The following is an 18,269-nucleotide window of genomic DNA, read 5'->3' as shown; positions in this document are numbered from 1 at the left end:
TAAAGAAATAAGGGTCAGATCTATTCAGGTAAAGAATACAATCACTGATTATCGACACAGATGTTTCATTCATGGAAATATAAATACTTTTTAGTATTAAAACATTTATTTTACTCTTTACTCTGAAAAAAGGTCGGATTATATAAGCCAGAAGTAGTTGAGCTAAGTATGGATAATCTAATTACTTCCCTAGTGCTCCCTTGGTCACTACAGAGAAGTATTTATTCATGAGTAACTAGTTCAACTACTTCTAACTATTAAATTCCGAGCTGAGATATCTGATCCTGGTAGTTTAAGGTAAAATTATAACTAAATCTATTTACAGTTTAAAATATTCTTCTATTTAAATGCATTCATCAAAGAAGATTAAATTAGTTTGAATGATTAAAGGGACTGTAAGCGAATATTCAATGTTATCTTGAATTGATGGTCACTTGAAATTACGCTGACATTCCCTTTAAGGTAAATCTTTATAATTCTGCATGTTTAGCTAAATGAACCTTATTTAAGATTTGTACAGTTAATTAAAATTACATATCTTTTACGGTTGATCGATTTCTATATACAATATTTTACGCTGTCTGATTGATTTCAAAATGAGTCGATAAAATGGATAATAAAAGGGGTGATAAAAGATTATAAGGTTGAATCAAAATTAATCATAATTGGTTCGAAAATAGAGTTGGGTTTAAATATTGTTGCTTAAATATAATAATTAACTAATGATTAGAAAAAATCTTGGATCTTGAAATAAAATATTAAAATCTAGGTGGCTCGGGAAAGATGCGCGCTTGCACCCATTATTTCTTGATTTTTTCGATCTAAATTTTCGGAAAAGATTATGTACTTACAATTCTTGCATTTGCATTTTTTTATTTGATTTTCTTCCTTGACATCTTCATGGCAAGCTTTACAGTAGAACCAGGCTCTAAAATATCATTTTTTAAATTTATAGTTTATTAGATATTGTCTGTGTTTGTATGCTAATAGATCCGTATATACAGGGGGGAGTGTAGGGGCTCAGCCCCCTACTCTAGATCAGTTAAATATGGTTCTCAGGAACCAACGGGTGCTAAACCCACCTCGAATAATTCCTATACTCGCCCCTGCTCATATATATATCATCCATATATATTTATTATTATCTAAGAAAATAAACCAACGCAGAAAATCTGTGTGTTAATTAATTATGTTTTGATTGTTCTCCTTTCGATGAATTTAATTGTTAACATTACTATAACGGGGCCTCAATTTTCCACGTTCGCATATATCTTTAAGCTAAAATTTAAAAAATGATCTACATATTATTACCGTTTAACCTCCTCAGCTGATTGTGCGATGAAGAAACCAACTGTATTTGCTGGTATTTTGGCTCCTCGAGGGTTTATGGAGATCTAAAACAACACTAATGTGGTCCCATTCCAACTTCAACACCTATAGCTATGTCAGGATGTTACTGAACATGAATTACGCTGTACAGTGTTATTAGAAACTAATTGAAGGGCCACGCGTTGCCCGTGGAAAAAAAATTGAAGAAAAAAAATTTTGAAAAAAATCAATTTTTTTAGCCTATAACACCCCCGGCCAACCATGAGTGTCTAGAAAAAATTTCAGCCCAATCGGTCCAGCCGTTTGGCTGGCTATCCGCAACGTAAGAATGTCTTGTTTTATTATATAGATTAAAAAATAGAAAATAGAAAATACATATACTCTGAATTAAAAAAGATATATCTCATTATAAATTCAAAGTCCGTTACAGTAGAGATGGCTTATCTACTATAGTTTCTTATTCTTTTGTTGATATCGACGTTTGAACCATAAATACTCTTCCAAACTAGTTTGTTTGGGGTTAAAGTTTTCTAATTGTCTGGGAGGAACAAGCAACTGTATTGTACTAAATATCTACAGGGGCCAAACAAAGCATGAGACCTTAATAATTCTACCAATAGAACTGACCGATCTGAACTAAAAATTTATGATGCACAATTAAAGCGGAAGTTAAAACAGGTGGTGCTTCTAAGGACGTGTGTTTTGTTTGCCCAAAAATTACTTTCTCAGACTCTATTTGTGCTTTTAATAAGTAATAGACCAAAGAGACACAGCTTTTAAGAAATGGTCTGAATAGGCGACGACTTTGTGGGTATAACACTGTTAAAACAATATACAACTGGGCTGTCTTAATAAAAAGGGAATCAAGAGACAACTTAAAAATTGTCTTTGATTTCCGAAAATTTATAAATGACAACAAGAGCATAAAAAAGGGTGAACGCCATGTGAGATTTTCCAAATGTGGTCTGCCTTATCTTAATTTAAAAACTTCAGAGTTAAAAAAAGCTGTCAAACTAACCTTAGAATCTCCTCCATCATCAGGTTTAACTTCTATAGCTAGTAGGAGAAGCTTAAGCTTCACAAAACATAACCTTAAATTAAAAGTTAAACGATTTGGTTTAAACGATTTGTAAATAAAAACATTTGAATTTTTATTAAAATTAAAAACAGAAGAAGATAGTATTGAAATTATTTTCAGCAATTATATTGTGGACGTTTTATCAGTGACGAGTTCTGAAATGATTTTTTTCTTTAAATTTCAGAACATTTTATCAATGATGAACAGCAACTTTTTTCTGTGAGAGTTTCAGACTTTTAAATAGCTAGCCTTAGCGGGCGCTTTGCGCCCATCTTCTAAATTAATTGTGAACATGTTCTCTTTGTGTACATCGTAAAACAAAACAAAAATAATTCGCAGATTTTCACAAAAAATNGAAATTTTGATTTTTCATAAACCTTCCCTGGGGTCCCTAGATGTCCCACAAAAAATTTGGGCCCGATCGGTTCAGCCGTTTTGACGTTTATTGGATACAAACAAAAAAACAACAAACAAACAGACAGACAAGCCAAATTTGTATATAGATTTTCAAAGTTTGGAACTTTTTGTCGCAATTCTAACGCGTAAACATGATTTCCATTGGGGAAAGTTTCAAAAAAAAAAAGATTAAGTCTAAATTAAATTAAAAAACAGCTGGAAATCAACAGAAAGCAGATTTTTTGCTGTTTCTAAATGATACCATATTAGAGATATAAAAAAGGAATTCGCAGGACTGCAAAGATGAGGATTAATAATTTAACCAATTTTGTCTACAAAACATCCAGAGCGCAGTGCTAAAGTTTCGACATTGGGGTATGTTGCATCTATATAAATTTGGCTTGTCTGTTTGGGTGTCTGGGTGTTTGTTTGTTTGTATCCAATAAACGTCAAAACGGCTGAACCGATCGGGCCAAAATTTTTTGTGGAACCTCACGTGACCCCAGGGAAGGTTTATAATTGATCAAAATTTAAAAAAATTGTGTTTAAAAGTTTTTTTATTTTTGTAAGATTTTGAAAATGGGCGAAAAAATATAATGAAATCCGCAAACTTTTTTGTTTTTGTTTTATACTGCAGAAAGAGAAGATGCTTACAGATAAAGCCACGGTTAAAAGTAGAAATAGAAGATGGGCGCGAAGCGCCCTAAAAGCCTAGTGTTTATAAAAATTACGTACTCAGATGCTTGGGAGAAGGACATCCCTGTGAATGTTGGAGAAAGGGTCTCTGTGTACATCTCACACCCAGTCCCTTGAAGATAATCGTTCTGCCAGGCCGCCATATCAGGGCTCTAAACAACCAGCTAATCAATTAATCGTCAATTCTAGAAATTTATCAGGTTTTAAAATAATCATTCAATTTAAAGAGAGACATGACCGATTCACACCGGTACCCTTTAAACTTTTGTCTGAAGAAAATTGACGAAAATATTCTTGTTTCTGCAATCTGATAATCTGATAATTGTGGCTTGTCTAGCGAAGTGACTAGAGAAACATTATTTACAAAATTCAACCCTTTTTAATAAAAAAACTGGCGGGATATCTTTTCAGATAAATGTTTAATTTAAAAGGTATCATTGTGAATGGTGCATTCGAACTCACATCTACTGTTTCTTTAATAACTATAATCACAATAACCACAACCACCACCACCACCACAACCATAGGATCGCTAAAAATTTTAAAAGTAAACTTTTACAATATTATTGGTGAAAACGAATTGAAACAAAATGGGAAACAAAAGTTTTCAATTCCGATGTTAAACCTTGCTAGAGTCCTTGAATGACATTTCGATGCAGTATTTAATTATTTATTCAATTTCAATTTCAAGCTCTAACATTCACGTGCATCTCTTTATAGTCACGATATACCGGTAATGCAATATCTAAAATTTTAATTCAGTAAAATGGGTGAATTATTTTCCTGGTCCTAATTTTTCATGTAAAAAGTAAAAAGTTAATTACGAAAAAATCCGGATATTTTTAAAATGAACAAATAATAAATCAGTGATATTTTTTTAAAGAAAATAAATACTATTGATGAATGAGACTGAATAAAAAGTAAGTTATTAATGGGTAAACTTTTCTTTATTACTCCGGAAGCATTGTCAGATAGAAGTGCTGGGAGGAAACAAATCACTTCCGATATATATATTTACTCAAGATAAGGGTTGTCTGAATATATCAGAATAAATCTGATATATCAGTAGACATATATGTTCAATATTGATATATGTATAATGTATATATAAGTATGTATCTATATCTGCAAATACACTTAGTAGTACTTCTTCTGTATATATAATTTGCTTGTCTGTTTGTTTGTTTATTTGTAAATGATTTTTTGTGAGTTTATGAATGGTTTTTAGTGAAAAAAAATTGATAAAAGAGCCAGAGTTAAAAGTTAAAATCGAAAATTGAAGCCTAGCATAAATACATATACTCATACAATAATCATTTTAAAGAGATTGGTTTTTGTAATTTCAATTAACCCTTTAAAGAACGTAATGATCGATGGTCACCTTGGAACCTTTATCTGATCAATAATATGGAATGTCGTTTTTCTTTCTCACTAATGAACTGAGTCTTTACCACAAACTCTGATTTTCTAATTGGAACCAAATGTTGCAGACCTTAGATATTTCTAACTATGAATTCTTTTAGATCAAATAATCTGAGTTTGAAATATCGAAGGTTTACAACATCGAGTTCTAAAGATATTGTGATTTAAATATTTGATTTTGTTCCAAAGACTCAATTCCATTGAAGAGAATTCACAATTAAAAATTAAAAAATAACCAGTTTTTAAAATCGTAAGCATGGATAGCTAATTCATGAATGTGAAAACAGTTCAGTGACCGAATTTAATGAATTCAAGCCACGTCTCAAATCCACCAAAAACCGGCTTTAATTGACTGCCGGCTTAAATCTTGAAAAATGTTATACAAATTTAAGTGGAATCAACCTTAATTGATCTGCGGCTTAAATTTAAAACGCGGCTCAAATTCTTTAAATTCGGCCTCCGGGTATCTTTGTTAATCGAAGATGTCAGGCTGTAATTAAAGGTTCACTTGAAATTACACCTACAGACCCATTGATTTAGTTTAGCTTGTTTGATCTTCTAAAATTGTTTATATTTCAAATATTTACCCCCCAAGCAAACTATGTTTGTTTAAACCTACCCGACGTGATGACGTAAAATTTATTTAAAGTACATTTGTACAAAATTTTGGAATGTTATAAATCAGCCACCAAACATGCATAAGAGATATTGTTATTTTTTTTTAAATGCCCATCTTGAAGCAGGTTGCAGTAATAAGATAAAAATCCTACGGAAGGTGCAACTAGGGCTGTTGCAAGTTTGATAGTGGGTGTCAGCAACTCTGTGCTTAAAGGACGATACTCGTAGCCAGAAATTAACTTCATAATCTATTTACAAATTATATACATTAGTTTTGAACTGATCAACAATATTTTTGTTTCATCCGCTGTTTTTGAAGCAAAAATATCAAAATATCAAATGCCAAATGATCAAATGCCTGATTATGGAGTACAAACGCAGTACGTTTCAATTTAGGTCTACAAGCTAGAAATGTGAACATATCAGAGAAAAATCATAACAACGGATCGTACTGCATTGTTCATCTTAAAACCGGTTAAATGTCGACAACAAAGAGAAAACAAAGAGGAGACGATAAGAGAAAAGAGATAAGAGAGCAGTAGAGTAGAGAAGAGAAGATAAGAAAAGATGAGAAAAAAGAGAAGAAAAAATAGAAGAAAAAAAAGAAGAAAAGAGAAGAGAAGAAAGGAGAAGAGAAAAAAATAGAAGAGAAGCGTAAAAAATAGAAGAGAAGAGAAAGAAGAAAAAATAGATTGCGTGAAAGAAAGAGCTTGCATTTTACAGACGTTTTATCATAAAAATATGTTTAAGAATACCTTAAACTTTAAAATTAACATTTTTGTAAAATTGTGATATTTTTGAAAAAAATAGTTGTCCTAATTGTTTAGCGTACATTTTTTTGATCATTTGGCATTTGATATTCTGATATTTTTGCAGAAAAAATCGACAAAAGACTAGAAATGAAAGTTACAGGTAAGTAAATGATAAATAAATCGTCTTACCGTCTTAAACGATCTCATGGCAAACAGGTTTGCCATCATTGTTGAGAATCCAGGAGCTGAAAATAATATTTCATTCAATAATTAAGATGGATAAAAAGTTTATTGAAATTCAGCTATTTAAATTAAGTTTCAACGAAAACGTTTACGTGCAAGGGGAAATTAAATTGTTTTCCATTCATTCTGCTCAATTATGTTAAATAAAACAAAGTTCTGAAGATTTGATAAGTTTTTGTTTTATCTTTCACTAACGTCGATAAAATAGATTGTTTGACGATTTGAAAATACAATAATCACTTTAAAATTAAAGGAATGCACAATGAGAACCAGAAAATTCTGGAATAGGAAGCTGCAACTTTTAGACTCAAGTTAAGAACATGTGACTCAGCAGTTATACAGTAAAAACAGACCAATTTCACTTAAAAAGTGATTTAATAAGTTACTACAGAAGTAGGCAATTATATGAACGTAATAAAGCCGACTTTTTTATTTAAGCTTTTTTTGGAATTACAAGTTTACAAGAAACAAAAGAAACCCATTTTTTAATTGACAGCTTCTTTTTGTTTCCATGTTTTTGTGTATCCATGCTATTCAAAGGCTTGAAATAAATCAAAATTAAATCAAAAGCCGTAAAATTGAAATTAAAAGTCGTCTTCATTTTATTGATATCATCGCCTACCACCGTATTAAAACTATTTTCTTAAATGTCGTCTTCCTTTTGGAAAGTTTTCTGGTTCTGAGTGTATTTTACCCAGACATGATTGTGCAATGAAGCCAAGTTTAAGTTCTGCCAGACAGATGACGTCATCTCCTTGTTTCCAGTCCCAGGAGGGTATATTTAACAAATATGCCTAAATACAGTTATATTATTATATTATTATATTATAGACAATCTAAAAACTTTATTCTAATAATGTTAATTCTGAAGAAATCATGAAACATTATTTTTGATATTTTATTTTCAAGAGACAATCTTCGAAATGTAAATAAAGGAATTTAGTCTTTGCCACAAACTCTGATTTTTTAAATCCTATATCTTTGTTCTTTGACACTCAATGTCGTAGAACGGTAGACCTCAGATATTTTAAATTAAGAATTCTATTAGATCTAATAAGCTAAGTTTGAAATAAAAAAGGTTTAAATCATCAGGTTGCAAAGATGTAAATGTAAGTGTTCTGGAATTCTTACATTAAAGTTAGATAATTAATGACTAACCATTGTTTTTCAATTTAAGTTTTAATATAAATCTTATTTTTTATCTAATTCAAATTAACGTTTGTCAAATTTGATTTTTCAAGATGCAGAGACAGAATTTTTTGTTGAAATATCAGTTGAGATCATGTTAGGTAAATAGTGTCGTCTATCCTATTTTGTTTTTGCACAGCATGAATAATAACCCTGATATCCTACCTTGTTATGGTACTGCATGAATAATAACCCTGATATCCTACCTTGTTATGGTACTGCATGAATAATAACCCTGATATCCTACCTTGTTATGGTACTCCATGTATAATAACCCTGATATCCTACCTTGTTATGGTACAGCATGAATAATAACCCTGATATCCTACCTTGTTATGGTACTGCATGAATAATAACCCTGATATCCTACCTCGTTATGAAACTGCATGAATAATAACCCTGATATTCTACCTTGTTATGATACTGCATGAGTTGAATAATAACCCTGATATCATCACTGTAGTTCTTAATGGAGATTACACGCATAATATTTGCTGCATCTTCAGCATCAGGATCCTTAAATATTATTATATACAGGGTGACCCACAAAATATGACACTAGCAAGACGACTTGAAATTCGTCTTTGAACTTTTAATTTATTTGTGAGAGACTAGACTATCTTGTAATTATTAAATTTAAAACTAGGTTTACGAACAAAGGCGGCAATTTATTTCAAAGATCAAAGACGACCTTCAATTCATCTTGCTACTGTCATGTTTTGCTTGACACCCTGTACATGGAATATATAGAATATATACATTATACATGACCCCAGGAAAGTTGTATAGACCTTTAAAATTAAAAATTATCTTGAAAAAATAATGACATTTATTATTTTTGAAAAAGCACCTAATAAAACAGAATAATCCGCGAAACTTTGTTTTTCAAAAAATAAGAAAACTTGAAGAGCAACAGTAAATATTGTTAATTATTATAAATCAATAAATTAAAGAATGAATAATCAAATCTATATATAAATTTGGCTTGTCTGTCTGTTTTGGTGTTTGTACGTCTGTTTGTTTGTTTGTATCCAATAAACGTCAAAACGGCTGAACCGATTGGGCCCAAATTTTTTGTGGGACCTCACGTGACCCCAGGGAAGATTTATGAATGATCAAAATTTTAAAAATTTATGTTTAAAAGTTTTTTATTTTTGAAAAATTTTGAAAATGCGCAAAAAAAATATTATGAAATCCGTAAACTTTTTTTGTTTTTGTTTTATACTGTACAAAGAGAAGATGTTCAGAGAAAAAGCCACAATTAAAAGTTGAAATAGAAGATGGGCGTGAATCGCCCTAAAAGCCTAGAAAGAAAGGCGCGAAGCCCCCTGAATTTCTAGTAATTAATAAATCAATAAATCAATAAATAAATAAATATTTTACCTGGCAATATTTGTTGGCTAGTACAAGGCAAGCATCTGCTTCATGTACCTAAACATATAAATCTGTACTCAACGTCGGTGTATATAAAGCACAATACAGTACATTAAAAGCAACATGCTACATGCAAAATTAGACATGCAAGGATAGTTATTGAAGAAGGTTAGGTTGGGTGTATATGAAGGGTACTAACCATACAGTGGGATACAAGTAACCCCATGGATATTTTTCCCAACAGTTATTCAGAGCCAAGCTTTATCCAAGATCAATATTTACAAACACAAAGTTTACACAAAAAACCAGTTTTCTGAACAAGAGTCAAAATCAAACATTGAGCCTTGACCGACCCACAGATTATCAGGAAAGAAATTAACTATTATAGATTTCAAAATGAAGTTTTTGACCAAAATAGAATTTTCATGAAATCTATTGGTTTTAGTTTCCCAACAGAAAAAATTTCTTGCTATTGTTTTTTATTTCAAATAACAACATTTTTTGTATAAAATTAAAGCCTATAGCTGTAGTTTTTCTTCTAAATTTAACCCTAAAGCAAATTTACAGCCTCACAAACCTAAATCTTTTAGAAATCAAAATATGTAATATATTTAGTTTAAAAGCTTATTAACTAATTGAAAACTTAATTAATAGATAAATTACTCTATGTATTATTTGATCAAAGCAAAATTAGTCCAAGAATAATTGCTATCACTGATTAGTTAGAATACAATGTACGACTGAGTACAAAGTTCTACTGGTACCTAAAAATTAGTTGGCACTCATTAAATTTTATTTACTAATGCAAAAAATTCAATGAATAATTATATTTGCAGACCTGAAAAGGGCCTGAGCAAGCTACTACTACATCACTCATTACTAAGGCCCTTTAGTAAGCTTTAAACCAGGACTCCTGGCAGCATAGAGGAGATATGTAAAGCAACTAGGAGATACTCATAATAAATCCTAATATAAAATCTAGTCAAATTATAGTTTCTAATTTATTATGCTCGTCTAATGTCTAAACTGACTCTTGTTCAGCACTGCAGCCTGCACTGCCAAAATAAAGAAATGCATCTGCAACTGCACTGATTTCCATTCAGCCAACACTGCAGTTTAGTGTTGCACTTTTATTCAAAAAGTGCAATGATTGTACAATGATTGCGTAAAACAGAAAAAAATTGCTGACAATGTATGAACTGTTGTACTCTTTTACATTGTACTGTACATTATTTGCAATGCATTTACAGATATAAGTTGCAGGTTGGGGAATTTGTATAGCAGAACATAAATATTCATTTCTTCACATATTCACTACACATTCAAAATTCAGAATTATTTGGGAAAATTCAAGAAAAAAGGGCACCATTCATACAAATTTTTCACACAAATAAAATGCGAACTGAGTTTTTGCCACAAATTCTGATCTTACAATCGCTATATCTTTGCAACCTAATGGTGTAAACCTTTGACATTTCAAACCATCATTGTTTATCAATTATTCATAGTTTGAAATATCTAAGGTCTCTGACATTGAAATGCAAAGATATAGTGATAAGAAATCAGAGTTTGTGACAAAAACTCAATTCCTTTGGTTTTAAAATGTCTTTTTTCCTGAATTATTGATGCATTTCTAAATTTTGGAGTGTTGACAGTAGTATTAAAGTACCTTAACCCGGCCAAGGTCTATAGGATTCATGATTGAACCTTGGAAAAACTTCACAGTTGTGAAATGTCTCTTAAAGAATCCCTCAAGCTCAAGGTCTGGAGGTTTTCTAGGAAAAAAATCTGACTAAAAATGTTAGTCTGGTGGTGAGTGAACCCTGAGTGTATTCTGGTCTGGTGCAGGGGCATGCCTAGAGCAGGTTCCAGGGGCGTAGGCAGGAGCTTCTTTTTAGATATTGAAAACTACCCCCTCCAATAATATATCCTGGCTACGCCTCTAGGAGGTTGAAATCTAGTCACTGTACAGTATACATGAGCTGGAAAAACTCCATGTACTTCTCTATCCATCCATGTACCATGTGTACCCTCACCCAGACTATATGTATGTACACTATTAAAACTGGAAACCTAATAGATTGACTAGAATAAATTTAAGTATCAGCCTCAGCTTAAAAAATTCAATATCATTTTTATCTAAAATTTTGAAGATTTTAAAAAATTCAAACCAAAAAAGGCTAGTTATAAAATTCAAGAACTCAGTACCAAGAAGAATGATAAATATTGGTTTGTTAGGTATTTTCTTGCAAGAAAATGTGCTAAATTTTATCCATCTTGTCTGTATCAGATTTAGAATATTACAGCATCCAAAATAAATTCACATTGAGATATTGAAATAAAAAGATTAAACTGCTCTCATGGTATTTATGTGAAAATGTGAAAAGTAATGGTGTATATAAATATTTTAATTTTGAACTATCCATAATGGATTTAATTGAATTGGCATGCATAGGAAAAAATTCTTCAGCTTATACACTTGATAAACATGCCAAACTTTTTAAAGCCAACTTGCAATACATTCTAATCCAACTGTGAAAGGAAGGTAGTGCTGAACTGTGAAAATATAACAAAAGCAAAATATGGAAAGAGAATGGCAGACCTAACATTGGGCTAGATATCCATACTGATTTTAAATAAAACTTTTCAAGATGAAGATAAATTGGGAAGCTGAATTTTCAATATCACTGGGTTTTAATTTAATTGTTCTTGATGAAAATTACTTGAATGTCTTGTAAGAAATTGAATTCAACAATTTAATGTAACGACAAATGTTTAATTAGTGTTAGTTGGTTAAAAACAAGGGAGCTTATTATTTACAGAAAGGGAACACTCGGTAGCTGGGCAACAGATTTCAGGGCTCTCAACAGCTTAGACAGATATACTGATAGTATACTTGAATTTTGGGCTTTATTTCGTATACTGTGGAATGGAATCTCATTTGATCTGGAAATTGAGTAACAACTCTATTATCATATTTAAGGATGTACAACAGTCTGGATATTGAGGAAAATTTGTTTGATATGAGAGGACAATTAATTAAAAAGTAACTGAGAATGTGGTAATCCAAACCTGGCCTAACTAAAGTATGTATTGTTTGGAACCTAAACCTTATTTAGATGCTAGAATGGTAGTAGGACAGAGTAAAGTTTTGTTAACAAACTTAAGTTTTAAATATCAAATGAAAAGTCATTAAATGAATTGAAGGAATCTTAGTTATTGGTTAAAAACAATTGGTTTTTATCCATTTCATTCTTATCTTTAAATATAAGTAGTGGTAAGTTAACGCAATAAAAAATTTCCAAACATTTTTAAGACATAAGAAGATTTTATTTTAAAAAGCTCAAATTACAATCTTGTCTATTTATCAATCATCAAAAATTTAAGAAGATTGCAAAGTCATTACTAAATTACCATGTTTGTCAGGACTCTCTGTATTTAAAAAAAAATTAAGAAACAAAAGATGTTTTTGGACCAGATCAAATTATTGAAGATTAAGACCACTATCTTAGATCTGAAGAAGCCTTGAAATCTTTACATCATTGTTACTGGAAGGGTAGCAGTATGGATGATCATGTCCATTTGTTTAGCAGGCGCATGTAATTTATACACTGTACAGTTCAGTTTGCAGTAAAGTGTACAGTGTACAGATTATGATTTTTTTTTTAATTATCTTACATTGCATATTTAAAGACATCTTTATTTTTCAATGTGCATTCACTTTAAAGAGAATGTTCACTTATCTAAGCTACTGCAGTGGTACCAAGTTACCATAATCTAACAAGTAAAATTACTTTTTTCTGCTAGCGCTACTAAATGTCTCTGAGTCAAGTTAATTTATTATTTGTAAGAATATTAATACAAAATCAGTTTTTAATAAATAATTTCACAAGTTCAATAAAAATCAAAGTTTAATTTTGTCTGTTTATTTCTATCCAATAAAGATCAAAAGATGGACTGATCAAAAAATGGTCACAGAAAGGCCAGCATCAAAAAAGCTAAGATATCTATCAAAATACAAATTACAGACGCTAAGTAATGCACATTGTAAATGTTTGATAAATGATACAAATGCTATAGATTGAAACTGTAAGTATTAGTATATACATTATACATGCGTCTGCTGCAGGGGGTCAACTCCCTTCACCTTGGCACGCTCAAGGTCCATGGCGTTCATGAGAGACCCCTGGAAATACTTGACCCGTGTGTGTTGCCTTTTCAGCAAACCCTCAAATTCTAAATCTGGTTCCGCTCTATAATATGAGGTTAGCAGTTCGGAGGACAATTTAGAGGACAGATTTTATGAGGTTGACAGTTTGTAGGACAATTGATAGACATTTAAAGTACTAGTATGATGGGTTGTCACCCCAGTACCCTAGAAGTACTACTGCTTTAATAAAAAAAATATATCTACAGTAATAAAGATGACAGTTAGGTGAGCTAAGAAGGGCCCCTGAAAATATTGTTTATAATATATATCTGAAAATTATGATGAAGGTTAACATATTAAATCATTAATAATTCAAAGTTTTCTAATATAAAAGTATTTCTACACTAAGTGAAACTAATTGTCCTACCTGTGGAGAAAGACGACTTCTACATCCACATCTTCTCTGTCTTCATGAAGAAAATCTTTCAAAAAATGAGAAACTGACTCATATGTGATGTGACCACATACCACTATATGCCTGCAGAAAAAAATACTTTAGTAAAACAATTTTTTTTCTGAACTAGAAATGTTTTGAATTTTTTGTTAATTAATAAGTAATTTTCTCTCTTTGTTTGATTTTTAGGTTTCCAATGTTTAATGAAACAAATTCAAAATATTTCTTTTATAACTACATGAAGAGCTTGCTTATGCATAAGGTTCAGCATGCATTGTTACATGATGTTTTTAAAATATTGCTTTAATTTTTTATTATTTTTATTTATTTTAACTAACATTGAAGATAAAATACTCATTTTTAAATTGTAACAATTTATAAGTATTTCATCTTATAGGGTAAATAATTAATTTAGGAAAAGAGAATGCAGGAAGCATGCAGTAAACTAGAAATTGGACATGAAACCAAAGTAATCTTAGCTTTTTTTTCTTCATTGCAGCCAAAAGCCCCGAAAAGCGACAAGAAAATAAACGCCACCATTCCATCCTCATTTGATTCAGATTCAGTTTCTCAATCAATTCATCACATTATGTACATTCTCTTTTGTAAACATAGAATATACAACTAGAGGTTGTGAAACATTCAACATTAAATCTGTGGTAGAAAACATTGATTTATTATAAAGCAAACAAATAAAAGTTTGTAGTTACAAAGAAAACATTTTATTTTCTCTCTGTAATGTAGGTTCAGGATTTTAAGACCTTGGAAAAACAAATCTTAAATAAAAAAGAATGTACATAAAAAAATGTTTTTTTCAATTTTGTTCAAAATAAAAATTTGAATTACTTCAAACAATTTGTTTGACATTAAACATTTATATACAGAAAACAGTGAAGGATCCCATAACCATTGGCGCTATAAAATGTCGCTTTACCTTCTCCCGCGCTCATTTTTGTAAGAGCCACCATACTTTGGTCTAGTCCCAATTAAATCAATTATTTCAGGTATACAGGAGGCAAACATAGCCTAAACATTAGGGATTTCAGAAGTGTGGTTGGTTAGCAGGGTTGTGGGATTTAATTTCTGAAAAACAGGCACCTCTCCTTGGGTTTATTAAGCTTGCAGTATACAGTGTGCGTCAGATTTGTTCAACTTATTTCAGAGCTTAAGGCCTAACTGTACAGTGTACAATATCTTACAAATCTGACACATTTACAATAGTTTGAAACTATAGTGGGGGGTCTCCAGTATATTTAGAATATTAAATTGTGCTGGAATCAAATAGATGAGAAGTGAGGAAAATATTTAAATCACTTTTAGAGATAAAAACATGTATGTGCAGTGATCGTTGTTCTTGCCTTCTCCCCCTTTCACTCTTAAAAATTCCACCATACTTGGGACGGGTGCCAATTAGATCAATAATTTCAGGAATACAGGACGCAAAAAGAGCCTAGGATGAAAAGAATATAAAAATAAAAAAAGGTTTAGGATTCAGGCATAGTTATATTCTAATAGTTGTCCTTTAACATTTTTATTAGAAAACTCCTTGGCAACACTAAAGTTTAGAACATTAAGGGTAAACTGCTAATTCACAGATGCAGATAGCTAGTTGGTCTGTCAAATAGCTAGTTGGTCTGTCAGATAGCTAGTTGGTCTGTCAAATAGCTAGTTGGTCTGTCAAATAGCTATTTGGTCTGTCAAATAGCTAGTTGGTCTGTCAGATAGCTAGTTGGTCTTTCAAATAGCTAGTTGGTCTGTCAGATAGCTAGTTGGTCTGTCAAATAGCTAGTTGGTCTGTCAGATAGCTAGTTGGTCTGTCAAATCTTCTAATCTTTGTATCATCTAATTTATAATCTTCAATCTTATCTTTATCAAAAAAATATCTTACTTCTCTAAGTCCTATTGGTTCTTTTACTTATAGATTTCAAATAGAAAAGATGTTTATAACAGATTCATAATTGCCTTCATACCATCGTTTTACCTTTAGGTCTCATGCAGATTACAAGTATTGTAAATCCAATATTTTTACACAAATAGAATGAGAGAGTTTATTACTTATCTTATCTTAACTTAACTTATTGTTTTCATTTCTTCCACCATACCATTTCTACAGTGTTTAAAAAATGAGCAGAAGGTTGTACAGTATACAACAAAAACCAGCAACTACCCAGCTTTTTGTATCTATATAATCTGTTTGTTGATCTACCAAAACCCAGAATTTCACAACAGTAGGTTTTGAAATCTATATTAGCATTTTATAATTTAATTTTAACAAAACTCAGCAATTTCCATATATTTGTATATTTTGTTGATTCATAGAAAAAAACAGTTTATAAAATGATTTTTTACGGGGAAAAAAGAACATAACTCCATGTTTTTTTTCTCCTTAAAGGGATTAATAATCACAGTAAAAGTTTTTAGAGTTCTTCATACAACCTGTCATCACACTGTACAATAGATTGATTTTTAACACTATTATTTATAAAATAAATTACTTACTTAATTAACTTACTTTATCCTCTTTGTCACATTACAAAGTTTCCAAAAATTCTTCATAAGTTATTTCAAATCACAAACTCTAACCTTCTTATCATTATCTTTGCAATCTGATGTCATAAATCTTTGATATTTTAAACTATAAAAACTCCTATATCCTAATAACCTAAGTTTGAAATATCAATGGTGTACACTATTATGTTGCAAAGAAATAGAGATTAAAAATTAGAGACAAGTATTAAGTTCTTTTGTCTGACTTCAATTTGGAATGTCTTAAATTGAAATCTTAAATTGAAAAACTTGAAAGACTTTAAATCTATGAGAAAGCATGCCTTAGTAAATCTGTATTCACAACACACCAACGGTATCTAATGCCTGGTGGTTCAATGATATAACTTGATAAATTCTAAACAGTCTAAACAAATATTTGTTTCTATTGAGTTGTAAAACCTGAAGGATCTGTTATACATGCAAACCAGTAAATGGTTATGTTGTGTCCTATATAATGTATCTGCATCTGTGAGGCTACAATGGGATAAAGAAAGGGTAAAATCACAAAACTGATCAATTGATAAATCATTGAGTACATGCCTTCTTCCCCTGTCTGATATATAGACACCATTATACTTTGGAAAAGTTTTCACAATATCTATAATTTCAGGAATACTGCCCGCAAATAATGCCTGGAATTTTTAAAAATGTTAGTATGGGTATCACTGTTAGTTGTTAGAGCTGGGAATAGGTAGAGCAGAAACCTCCTGATATTATCTAGAGAATTATTCATTTTTAATTAGAAAAACTGAACTATTGAAGATTGAGCTTGGGCAAAGTTTTCCAAGACAAAATTTTGGCTGCTCATGGCAGAAAAAAAAACTTTATCCAATCTCAAATATGTTATTTATTACACATTTTTTTCTGTAAAAAGATAGTCAGTAGGATTTAGGGAGCTCTGATTAAAAAGCTGGGGAAAAGGTGAACCCAACCTAACCTCTTCCCCTTATCCCCATGATATGTTCCTGACCACTTGCTCTGAGATCCTATTAATTCTAATATTTCTGGCAGCACTGAAGCAAACAGAGCCTAAATTGATTAAGTAAGGTGAATTAATTGTTCCATGGTAGTGGTCTCTATTTTCTGTTTTGATAAAAGGTCACTCTGAAGTTTGTTTACCTAGAATAGTATATTAAATCCTAACCTAATCATAATCTTGACTTAATCCCCAGCAATACTGAATGTGAATGTCTAGAAGTTACTGACTCACCAATCCAACAAGAAGGAAGAGGACTTGAAAGCCCCGCCCCAGTGCTGTTTGGCAGGCAATATCACCGTATCCAACGGTTGACATTGTCACCATCAGAAAGTATACACAGTTCCAGTATGAGAGCTTCTGGGCATTCTCAAAGTATGGAGGGTCCCCAGAGTTTTCCAACTGAAATGTTTTTTGCTTTTTCTATATTAGTTACTTAAAGGAATAGCCTGGGAAGATTTGGTAAAAATTTTACATTCATAGAGTCTAGAACTTTTTCTTGGCATGAACAATGAACGTGCTTAACTAAACCTATAAAAACTTAACCATGCAGCTTACCTATCAATATTGGAGTTTAAACTCTTAGAAAAACATGTTTTCAAACACATAAGAACAGAAAATAGAGGCCTGTAACATATTGTATCTTGTGTAAAGGATGAGCTTGAGTCTGATCAACTCACCAGGGCCACTGGGAGAAATATGAGTTGAAAAACACGACCCAGACTCGTTCCACAAGTTATATCCCCGTAACCAACTAATAGTATAGTCAGATCAATAAACTATAAATTCATCAATCAAAATCAACTAAATGAAATAAAATTAAACTGTTGTGAACAAAAATGTTAATCTGGAATGGTTTACCTGTTGACATTGTCACCATTAGAAAGTAAACAGCATTCCAGTATGTAATAAAAACTGGTTCACTAAAAGTTGGTAAATCTCCAGAATTTTCCAACTAAAAGAACAGAAAAAAACATGTATGACTATAAAAAAAACTAAAAGCCTAGGAACATAGGAATGGTGCTTGTCTTAAAGAAATTAGTGAA

General features: G+C 31.2%; 1 protein-coding gene across 1 annotated transcript in view; it reads right to left on the bottom strand.

Moving 5' to 3' along the window:
- The window catches only part of LOC111700206 (calcium-activated potassium channel slowpoke-like), a 56,113-nt gene that overhangs the window by 24,120 nt on the left and 13,724 nt on the right, over positions 1-18,269 (bottom strand). The window contains 12 exon segments of the mRNA XM_023471065.1: positions 852-928; positions 1,312-1,394; positions 2,348-2,420; positions 3,539-3,651; positions 6,481-6,536; positions 7,229-7,328; positions 8,134-8,238; positions 9,106-9,153; positions 10,766-10,871; positions 13,674-13,784; positions 14,635-14,726; positions 17,458-17,625. Coding sequence (XP_023326833.1) covers positions 852-928; positions 1,312-1,394; positions 2,348-2,420; positions 3,539-3,651; positions 6,481-6,536; positions 7,229-7,328; positions 8,134-8,238; positions 9,106-9,153; positions 10,766-10,871; positions 13,674-13,784; positions 14,635-14,726; positions 17,458-17,625 — 1,132 coding nt within the window.

The sequence above is a fragment of the Eurytemora carolleeae genome, unplaced genomic scaffold (assembly GCF_000591075.1).
Source record: "Eurytemora carolleeae unplaced genomic scaffold, Eaff_2.0 scaffold251, whole genome shotgun sequence".
Taxonomy (NCBI): Eukaryota; Metazoa; Arthropoda; class Copepoda; order Calanoida; family Temoridae; genus Eurytemora; species Eurytemora carolleeae.
This window is presented reverse-complemented; position numbering and strand designations above follow the sequence as displayed.